This window comes from Gymnoscopelus braueri (genome assembly GCF_963280865.1).
Source record: "Gymnoscopelus braueri genome assembly, chromosome: 21".
NCBI lineage: Eukaryota > Metazoa > Chordata > Actinopteri > Myctophiformes > Myctophidae > Gymnoscopelus > Gymnoscopelus braueri.
The window spans coordinates 8,039,041-8,050,581 of record NC_137623.1 but is presented as its reverse complement, the minus strand read 5'-3'; the positions used below and the strand labels follow the sequence as shown (position 1 = coordinate 8,050,581).

The 11,541-nt window shown below is 44.6% G+C and overlaps 1 protein-coding gene across 1 annotated transcript in view; it reads right to left on the bottom strand.

The window, feature by feature from the left end:
* Positions 1-204: 204 nt before the first annotated feature.
* Positions 205-11,541, bottom strand: part of LOC308077529 (R3H domain-containing protein 1-like) — a gene marked incomplete at both ends in the record, with an annotated part of 59,644 nt that continues 48,307 nt past the window's right edge. The window contains 4 exons of the mRNA XM_080418277.1: positions 205-210; positions 3,600-3,766; positions 6,627-6,823; positions 8,311-8,396. Coding sequence (XP_080274403.1) covers positions 205-210; positions 3,600-3,766; positions 6,627-6,823; positions 8,311-8,396 — 456 coding nt within the window. The remainder of the gene's footprint in view (positions 211-3,599; positions 3,767-6,626; positions 6,824-8,310; positions 8,397-11,541) is intronic.

The window sequence follows — 11,541 nt, the reverse complement described above, 5'->3', positions numbered from 1 at the left end:
CTAGTTTGATTCTCCTCTCTTTTTTAATATTTATTTCAGGTGATCTACTGGCTTAAAGTTCTAGTTCTAGGTTACTTTATTCTTCCCTTTGGGAATTTTGTCCTGGTTTATGTCCAACATAATGTACTGTCACTGTACATTTAGAAATTTAAAAGCAGGTCTGTCTTGTCAAGTGTGTTTCTAGTGTTGACAGCTAACCTACTGTCACTCCTGTAGGGGAGTGGTTAGGGGTGGGGGAGTGATTAGGGGTGGGATTACGGGTGGAGTTGAGTACCTATTGTCCCTCCCATTGTCACACCCATTTCTGGGCCACTGAGGTGTTAAAAACTCTGGGATCTTTGCAGGGCAATTTCTCTGCTTTGGGGTTTAAGGTTCAACAAGATTCAAATGGTCACATCTTCTTTAAATATTTCAATGAATGATACATCATATGAAAGCTTATATTCTCTACAAAAAAGGAAAAATGAAAAATGCTCACTTGCGGCATAAACCATTGTACTCAGTCACATTTGCAGAGATGCTGCTAGCCCTGCGTCCTGCGTCTCTGACGCACATTTTTAATAAAGGACGCATTAAACCAACCATCACAGCGTCCACGGGACGCATACAACCAAAGCGAGCCGCTAGCCACGCAGCCGTGCTCCAAACCGAGCCACGCAGCCGTGCACCACACCGAGCCGCGAGCCGCGCCCAAAGCGAGCCGCAAGCCGCGCACCAAACCGAACCGCGAGCCGTGCACCAAACCGAGCCGCGATCCGCGCGGCAAAGTGAGCCACGAGCCGCGCACCAAAGCGACCCGCGAGCGCACACCAAACCGCGAGCAGCAAAGTGAGCCGCGAGCCGCGCACCAAACCGACCCGCGAGCCGAAACACCGACGCGCGACACGTCGTTTTCAGATCGTTATTTTCGGTGCGACACAAGCATAAATCATTTGAAGGGAATCCCACTTTTTAAGAAGAAAACACCAGAGCAATAAATACTGCCGCAAACATCTACTTTTCTTAAACAAATATCTCTGCTCCGTTTACATTCTCTTCCACAAAGTGTTGTTGTTCTTTAGTTCCTATCTATCATTCTCTGCTCCTATGAAGTGTACATTATCTTTTTCATATTATTATTATGAACTTTATATTGTAGTTTGTACCCTGTATTCTGAGTTTGTGACTACAACAAGTAGCAAAATAGAATGTACATTAGGACAGTGGTTCTCAACCTGTGGGTCAGGACCCCCAGGGGGCTCCCCACCTGATTTGGGGGGGGGGGGGGTCCCCAGATGACAGTGAAGTCACAATTTAAGGACTTTTAAGATATTTTTAATACCTCAAGAAAGAAAAGAAAAAAGACTATTACTGCATCCAAACTAATCAACAAACTATACTATAAATACGGTCAAAATTGTGAAATAATATAAGAAAGAGGCGATCTACAAGCAAGGCGTTGTGAGCTTGTAGATTAAAAAAAAAAAAAACGACCTTGTAGATCTGCTATTTTGACTATGCATCTGTGGAACTGAGTTAAACTAAATTAAATGCCTCAACTCCTAATTCCAAGCGCTTCTCAGGGTGGGGGGTCCCCAGTTCAAATATGATTATTTTGGGGGGTCGCTGCCTGAAAAGATTGAGATCCACTGCATTAGGATATAATGTACACAGTCACACACACATAGAAGATATGGAGATTGGAGATCAAAGAAAACGATAGAAGGGGGGGGGGAGACGTGTAATTGGGGACCCATAAAATGTTTCTGGGACCCATTTGAATGACCACCTGTGGGTCCCGGGACCCATTACATTGAAAACCTAGCAACATCACTGCATTTGTGTTTTGTGCACTCTCACTCAGAGTTGTAAATGTGAAGTTGGAGAACCACTGTGTGAGAGAGACAGACAGACAGACAGACAGACAGACAGACAGACAGACAGACAGACAGAGACAGACAGAGGGGAAGGAGAAGAGATAGCTTGTAGATCTGCTATTTTCACAATATTTATCTGTGGAACAGAGTCAAGCAAAATGTGGGTCGCCAGTTCAAATATGATTATTTTGGGGGGTATCCCTGGCATCCCTTATTTTTATTTATGTATTTTCACAAATTGTCATAAATGGCATTACAAAAAAAAAGCTGATCTACAAGCTCAAGCTAAATTTCCACTCCTGCTATTTCCGCTAATGAAACTCAAACCTTATGGCTCCGAGTTGAGAAAAAAATATAAATAAAGAAATACATCTGCAGTACTTTGCATGTGACAGCTTGTGACAAGAAGGGGGGTGCTTGCAGATTGCCATTGGTAACTCTACCGGCATGCTAATGATAATCGTGTGGGCTTCCCGATACACCCGGGGGCGGCGACTCGAGAGAGCCACAGGTCGCCAACTTTAAACAAATGACACTGTGCGAATATCAAGCAACGCAAACCAGCCGTGACATGATCCGTGCCATATGGCATCTTCTAAACTTTCTTACGAGGACAAAATCGACAAGCACTGACCCGAAGCTAAGGGGATAAAAAACTGTTATACATAGTGGTGCATTTTTGTGCGTGACAAAAGAAAAAAAAACTAAAACATTTCAACAGGAGAAATTCCTGATACTTAATAAACAAAAATATTGAAATTGTGATGTTCGGTTGCTTAGGGGAGACCGGGGACAAAAGTAACAGGGAGCAAAAGTAACACACTCAATAACTCTAATTAGAAATAAGCTAGAGGGGTGAGACTTCTTGTGCACATGCTCAGTAGGGTCCTCTGCCTATGGAAGGATAGAATGATAATTTCATCTCAGCAGAAGTTTTCAACAAAAAACTGATTTTGAGGTGTAAATGAGGTGTACGGTATTTTCCTTCTGCTGTCTAAAGATAAGATGTCAGCAAATTTAAACTTGGATGAATTGTATCTCTATGTTATTGGTCACAAATTAACGTCAGCAGCCTATGCTAGTATAGGTGTTTCTAGCTAGAATATGGGATTTTATCATGGTTGCCCCATTGGGGGCAATTGTAACAAAGTGACCGGGGTCAATTGTAACAATGTGTTTTCAATGCAAGCAGATTTTTTTGTCTAGGATTTCATACTTTTATGTTAGTAAATGAACATATTTCACTAAATGTCACTACATTTCAAAGTAAAAATACATTTATTTGAAAAAACTAAATTGAAAAATAAAATCATTCGAATAAAAATACGGAATAATTATAATTATGTATATAAAACATTCGTAAGTAAAAATGTTAAATATAAAAAATACATATTACTTAGTGATGTGCTTTTATTTTAGATAAAGTGTATTAATATGACTTATTTTTACAGTGTTACAATTGCCCCCAACCACTGTTACAACTGCCCCCGCCACGGAGGCAATTGTAACACTGTGACTCATTGCATTCAAATTAATATTTTAGTCTTGTCCTTATTAGTGAAAGCTTAAAAATTGTATTATTAATTAGGGCACATATATATGTTTCTTATAGCAAAAGATGACTAGGATAGTTCAAGTGGTCTGTGAATTATGAAGGCAAATACCAAAAGTGTTACTTTCGTCCCCGGTCTCCCTAGCTCTCATCAAAAACTGCAATTCTTTCTGATTCTGATGTTTTGGTACCTTGGGGCAGCAGACCTGGGAGAGAACATTATTGGCCGGCTGGTGCTGGTGGGGGCCGGGAGGGGGCGGTGGTGGTGGGGGCAGGGGCTGCTGGCTCCTGCCCTGCTGGGGGACCGGGCCAGGGCTGTACACCACCACGCTGCCATCTGGGTTCACAAAGGGCTTACCTGGTGGGAGAGAGAGGAAAACAGCGGTATGACTGAAACAGCCCTTGCCATCAATGAGCGCACGAGTGCCGCGCTATGAGCTTGCAGATCTGCTATTTTAGAAAAATCATAAAAATGTGTGTAAATCTTTGCACAAATATATTTTTAACTTTGTAACTCATAGCAACATTGTAAAACCTATGTTGCTATAATATCAGTGGTGCTCAAACTTTTTCATGTCAAGGACCACCCAACATTATATGTATTTGGCCGCAGGCCCCATCTCAAAATATTTCGTTCCAGGGACCCAAAGATTTGAGCCAAAAAAAATCCCTTTAAAAATATATGTATATTCAAAAATGTGCACAAATGTTTTTTTTCCAAAAAATAGCAGATCTACAAGTTCATAGCGTGGCACAGATTGCCGTGCTATGAGCTTGTATATCTGCTATTTTAGAATAGCCAAAGTATAAAATATGGATAAAGTGGTTACACGGATGCGTTCCTGGTTTGAATGGGTTAAAACCCATCTTCAGTATGACACCGTCAATCTCCAATTAGAAAGATGAAAATAATAATATTTTCACTAGCGACTTTCATATGCCTTTCGCTCACACTATCCTGAGGCGTGTAGGAGAGCTGGCATATTGTATGTAACAAAGAGATGCACTTGCATATGCCTGAAGTCCACAGTTCTTTGCAAACATCTATAATAAATGTGTACTGCACTTTGATGTGGACATATGTAAAAGTATGAACCAATGACTGTGAACTCAATGACCTCGATCAGTGGAAATCCACTGAGACTTGCAAAACTAACTTGTGTGCCAAAAAGAAGATGCACATATTCTTGTGGTTGATACCGTTGCAAGATAATTACTGGCAGACTAACCAAACAGGAACTGAGCAAACTGTCAGTTAGGGCGCACCCAGCACAGCACGGTGACCAAAGATGACCAAGGATGATTGACCTACGCGACCAGACATGACTTACAGGACACGACGGACGCGTTGGGGGAGGGGAGTGACATGATCAGGCAATACCAATAACAGCTGGTCCTGCTCTCACTCTCCTCCCACAAGGCAGTCCTAAACTTCTAGTGTAAAACATGCTGCACGACTGTCAGAGCTCAGAGCTCTCCACGATCTCAGACTAGCCTAACACCTATTCTGTGTCAATAGGATATCTAAACAAATAGCGCAACAGTTGGTGACCTGCTCAAGAGTCCCCTGGACCCCTGGAAAACTAACCGGAATTCAAGACACACTTGGTGGTACAGTTGTGGGATCCCCAAAAAGTAAGGAAACTTTTTGCTTTTATCAAAGAAAATTGTACCACTACAGTGTACTTGAAGATCTAGTCAATCAAACTAATTATTGATACAACTAAAAAGAGTGTTGTATCATTAATAATTGTATTTTATATTCTTCTTTTGGAGATTGAGGTCTCCTGGGCTTTTGGAGACTGAGGTCTCCTGGGCTTTTGGAGACTGAGGTCTCCTGCCGCTGAGTGTGTGTGGCAGATGATGGATGGGTATCTAAAGGGCATGAAACCAATCAACTGGCCACAGTGGCATGCAGATTCACACAATTCCCCCAGCCAATTTAATGTCTATGGTACGTGAACAGAGAATCAAAGTTGAATTTGGTCCTTAGTTAAACAAAAGGAAAAGACAGATTGTCATGGTCAAAGTGGCCCACAGGCCAAAGTGGCAGGCAGGACTGACCAGATTGACCAAACTTCTTCACAGACAGTAGCAAATCTACATTCTCAACGAGTCACAACTATGAGCTTGTAGATGCTATTTTCGCAGAATTTCTGCCCCAGAATAGGGACGCTAGGTGGTTCATTTCAATCAACACAGATTTTTGTTGTTGTTGCTGTTGTAGTATTTTATACCTGAACTACACAAAGAACAGGCCTCGAAACACTCATCCCCCACCGAATGCCACACAGGAGTCTGGAGGCTAGCTAGAAATAGTAACTTGAGCCACACAGATTTCCTGTATTTATACATAATAGTATCTACACATAATACATATCATGTACAATTATACACCAACACACCAGCACCCATATTACAATGCACTCACAATATAATGCATCAATCTTACGATGCAACCTTGCATATCTAGAATGGTACACTCAACTGGTTAGGAGAGACAAGACATAAGTTTTATACTGAGATTCACAGAGCACATTCTTGAGGAGATTGCAATAACACTAGATCTAGCCTAGTTCACAGGATTCTTCCCAGATGTCAGCTGACCTTTAGGATCTTGGGCCGTTGGTCCTTCCACATACACACTACATGGCTGAAACACATACACACACACACACGCACACACACACACACGCACACACACACACACACACACACACACACACACACACAAACCAATTAAACACGTACATCCTTGCATGCCCACACAAACACACACACACACACACACACACACACACACACACACGCACACGCACGCTCACATGCACGCGCACGCGCACACGCACACGCACACGCACACACACGTGATGTCACACACAGTTAGACATCTAGATCAGAGCACACATACCTATGCACAAACCTAGAAGACAGTGTGCACATCCAACACACATGAGTGCAGGGGTCTGCAAATATATATACTGTGAAGGACAAAGAAACCAGGCTTTCTGCCCGGCCCCTTGCACCAGTCACACAATGTAACAGCAAGGCAGTAGATTGACTCCTGTATTCTGTACTTTTATCAAATACATCGACTTGAGGGACAACTTGTCTGGACCTTTCAACTATGTTTCACACTTGTACAATATACCACACTGTGAGCATAAGGTGTTGATTCCAGACCCCTGGATGTTTATGGACAAGGAGGACACACTTACCGGTATCGGTGAGGTGGCCCAAGCTCTTGCCTAAGCTGTCTCCTCGGATGAGGACAGAGATGCCTCTGAAGCTGCTGGCATTGGTCATGGCCGGCCGTAGGTTGCGGTTGGAACTGTCCAATTCCGAGTCCGTGTTGCTCCGCGACCACGGGTCTGAGCTGGAGTTTTGCCTTTTGAAAAGGGACCGCTGAGGAGGTCTGCAGAGGAGGGGGAAAAGGAACAAAATGAAAACCTGGAGCACTCATGAGGGGTGTGCTTCAAGAAAACCTGAGATGTTTACACCAACCTCTTTACGTCTTATTAGCTCTACCTACATCACCCTCTCGAGCTGCCTCCCTCCCAACCCCCCCACTCCACGATATTGAAAAATGCAGATAATTAGGTTTCCCCAAAAAACTCATTTCGAGGGGCAAGTCACGTGGAGTTGTTCTGATACCGGTATCGGAAATGCCCGATACTGCCCAATATACAACATACACCCTCGCTCAGGTGACCCAGCAGGGGTTGATCAAGCCTCGACTTACGTCCCAGTAGCTACCCACGGTCAGTCCTTTTAGGGAAAGACAGGGCCACTCAGTCCGCTTCTCCGGAACTACTCTGCCGGGACTCGGGGAGAGGAGAGGCTCTGGCATGTGGAGGGACTAGGCTCTGTGGGTGGCCTCATGGCCGGGCTCCTCCTTCGTCTTACCAGGTCCAGGACCTGAGTGTTGCACCAGACCCCCCCCTCCCCCCATTCCAAACATTTCCTCCTGGCGTGATGGTTTCTTGGGCCGTGGTGGTACTGCAGGCTCCACTTGCGACTTGCTTGAATGGCCCTCCTAAAGGCCTCACCGTGGATTTGTTGGGCTTCTTCCTTACGGAAGACACAGGCTGGGGCGCTAACCCATAATAATATATTATGTAGCTTGTTTATGCTACACAGATATGCACAACAACAACACGTGGGGTGTTAGCAGACAATGTAAGGTTAGACTGGCAAACTGTAATCATGGCCTTTGATCTCTTTATGTTAATGTTCATGTTTTACTAGGGATGTGGATCGACACCCGGTTCGATATTTCTCAAAAACCTGAGAATCAATGAGGTCTAAGCTTAACTGAGATTTGCTTGTCCTCTAAGGTTATGGTCATGTCTCAAGAGACAGGAGTGATGTCATTTCAATCAAACTGCTGGTGCACAAACGTTGACTGTCATAGAGTATTTTAATACAATTGAATTTCCTGCCAAGTGCCAACTGGCGTTAAAACGCTATGCATGGTTTGTGCGAATGCAAATCACCTAGCAATGACATCATCGAAACTGCAATCTCTGCGATAACTTAAAGCGACAATACAAACATTAACCGACACCGTAGTGTGAAAACTAAACACCTGAGCCAGGTATATTTTAATATAGCATATAGTTTTAGATACACACTCATATACACACACTCATATACACTCATCCCCCACTGAATGCCACACAGGAGTCTGGAGGCTAGCTACAAATAGTGGCTTGAGCCACACAGATTTCCTGTATTTATACATAATAGTATCTACACATAATACATATCATGTACAATTATACACCAACACACCAGCACCCATATTACAATGCACTCACATTATAATGCATCATCTTACAATGCAACCATACATATCTAGAATTGTACATTCAACTGGTTAGGAGAGACAAAACATCTCACATTATCTCGTCTTGAGCGAATATCATGGCTCTGGCTCGCTGGTACTCCTCCTCTCTCTCCTCAATGGACTTGCTCGGTCTGTCATCCTTCAACCGCATTCGATGTGAAGGAAAAAAAAAAGCAGTTTTTAACCACTACACCCTACAGACTTGTTTACCGGTGTCCCTCAGGGGTTTATACATAGTCCCCTGTTTATTTTGCCCATACTGAAATGTATAAAATGGTGAAACCAAGATGAAAGTGGTTAAAGGGAAACCTCAGACCAACTACTAGTCAAACTGTGTGTCAACTGGCATTCATAAAATCACTGTCCTAAAATGTTGATGTGCTCAAAAGTATAATAATGCAAACATGTGTTTCTGTGTGTGTGTGTGTGTGTGTGTGTGTGTGTGTGTGTGTGTGTGTGTGTGCGAGTGTGTACGTGTGTGTGTGTGTGTGTGTGTGTGTGTGTGTGTGTGTGTGTGTGTGTGTGTGTGTGTGTGTGTTGGGAGGGGGTTAAAGCCCCTGCACAGGCACTTTCCATTATCGAAAGAAATCGCATTCATCAAAACAATGGGCAGCTATTGGTTTCAATGAACGCTGACGATGCTTATGGACCTCCCCACCCTCCCACCCCCCTCCCACACATTATGTTGTGTGGCTTGTTATAAAAGACAGCAAATGTTCAGGTATCTTGTCTAAAGCTTGCCAACCCACCAACTCAACTAAACAGGGGCATATCACCATTTGGCAATAGTGCTAAGGGACTAATTAAAACTTTAGACACATTTGCCCAAAATAGGGACTGCAGGGTTAATCTGGTTAACATACATTTGTTTATGAAATTGTGATATTATCAAACATAAACATCAACCTGCTCCCCTCATGCCTGACGGTGTCGGCAGTGATATTAGGAAGGGACGTGGTGTCCCCGCTGGGCGAGAGCAGCTTCCTTCCTCACAACCTCTGGGTTGTGCACCATCACCACACGGGGTCAACTAAATTTCCACTCCTGCTATTTCCGCTAATGAAACTCCAACCTTATGGCTAAGGCGTTAAGAAAAAAATATAAATAAAGAAATAAATCTGCAGAACTTTGCATGTGACAGCTTGTGACAAGGAGGGGGGTGCTTGCAGATTGCCATTGGTAACTCTACCGGCATGCTAATGATAATCGTGTGGGCTTCCCAATACACCCGGGGGCGGCGACTCGAGAGAGCCACAGGTCGCCAACTTTAAACAAATGATAATGTGCGAATATCCAACAACGCAAACCAGCCGTGACATGATCCGTGCCATGTGGCATCTTCTAAACTGGATTCTTACGAGGACAAAATCGACAAGCACTGACCCGAAGCTAAAAACTGTTATACATAGAATCAGAATCAGAATCAGTTTTATTGTCACATCACAGGTTTACAAGGTAAAAAAGTGGGTGAAATTCTTTTTTGTACATCGTTCCCATCGCAACGTTAGTTTCCATAGAAAGAAGAGGGGGGGGGGAGAAGAAGAGGGTGGGGGCAAGTGGGAAGGAGATCAAAACAAGAGAGCAACAGAAGGCCAGACAAGTTATCTACATATTTACAAATTACCTGAGATAATAAAAAACAAAAAAAAAACTAAACTAAGGTGCCTGAGCATAGCAGCAATGTATTGTATACTGTGCATGTTATACTTATACTGTGCATGATAGACAATGGACGTTAAGGTGCTTAGAGGAAAAGGAGCACAATAAAAAAAGACCAAAAAAAGTCAGTGCGTTATACAAGGGATTAAGGTGCAAAAGGTCAGTGCGTGTCCACCTAGAGTGGACTGACCCTAGTATAATCCGCAAGTAGCTCCATGAGGGAGTGCGACAAAAAGTCATTTTGTACCTGGTGTAGTCCACAGGTGTGTCCGAGGGGGGGCTAAAGTCCAAGTCATTGTCCCTGGTATAATAATCCACAGGTGTGTTCAGGAAGAGCCAGAAAAGTCTGCGCCGCCTGTTGTCAGGCTGCTGAACAAGGCCTATGCCTCATTCAGGCTTATGCCCCGTTCAGCATTCTGACAGCAGCCGGATTGAAACTACACCAGAACCTGGTGGTGGAACTCTTGATGTCGTTGTAGGGGGTTGAACAGTCTGTGACTTGGGTGGTGCTTGTCCTTGATGATGTGCTTGGCTTTGACCACGCACCGCTTTTTGTACAGTTCCTGGAGCGCTGGGAGCTCGATTCCCATTATCCGCTCTGCCGATCGCACTACTCGTTGTAGGCTGATCTTTTCTCGGGCAGTGCAGTTCCCGTACCAGGCCGTGACACAGCCTGTTAGGATGCCTTCAACAGAACTGTTGTAGTACAGCCTGAGGATGCGACGTCCTACTCCGAGCTTCTTCAGGCGGCGGAGCCAGTACAGTCGCTGCTGAGCCTTTTTCCTCACGTGTGTGGAGTGCGTCTCCCATTTGAGGTCCTCCTCGATGTGTACTCCGAGGAACTTGAACTCGCTGACCCTTTCCACTGCAGCACCGTCGATGAGGATGGGCGCATGGTCTCTCCGCGGCCTCCTGAAGTCCACGATCAGTTCTTTGGTCTTGTCGACGTTAAGAGAGAGGTTGTTCTCCCGGCACCAGCGTGCCAGTGATTTGATCTCCTCTCTGTAGTCAGACTCGTCGTTGTTGACGATTCGGCCTATCACTGTCGTGTCGTCCGCGTACTTTATGATGGTGTTGGAGACATGTGTGGCTATGCAGTCATACGTGTACAGGGAGTAGAGGAGAGGGCTCAGCACGCATCCCTGGGGTGCTCCGGTGTTGAGGGTCAGGGGGTCGGATGTGATGCTGCCCATTCTCACCACCTGATGTCGGTTGGACAAGAAGTCCTGTATCCAGTCGCACATGCTTGGGTGTAGCCCTAGGTCTCTGAGCTTTTTGTCAAGTATTGCTGGGACAATGGTGTTGAATGCTGAGCTGTAGTCCACGAACAGCATACGTACATATTTGTCCTTCAGCAGCTTGTTGTCCATGTGCGAGAGGACGGTGTGGAGAGCCATGGCAATAGCGTCGTCGGTGGATCTGTTTTTGCGGTATGCATACTGCCACGGATCCAGCGAGGCAGGTAGCGTGGAGCTGATGTATTCCCTCACCAGTTTCTCGAAACACTTGCTGACGATCGGGGTGAGAGCAACCGGTCTCCAGTCGTTCAGGCATGTCACTTTGGCCTTTTTGGGAATGGGCACAATGGTTGACATTTTGAACCCTGCAGGGACCACAGCCAGGGA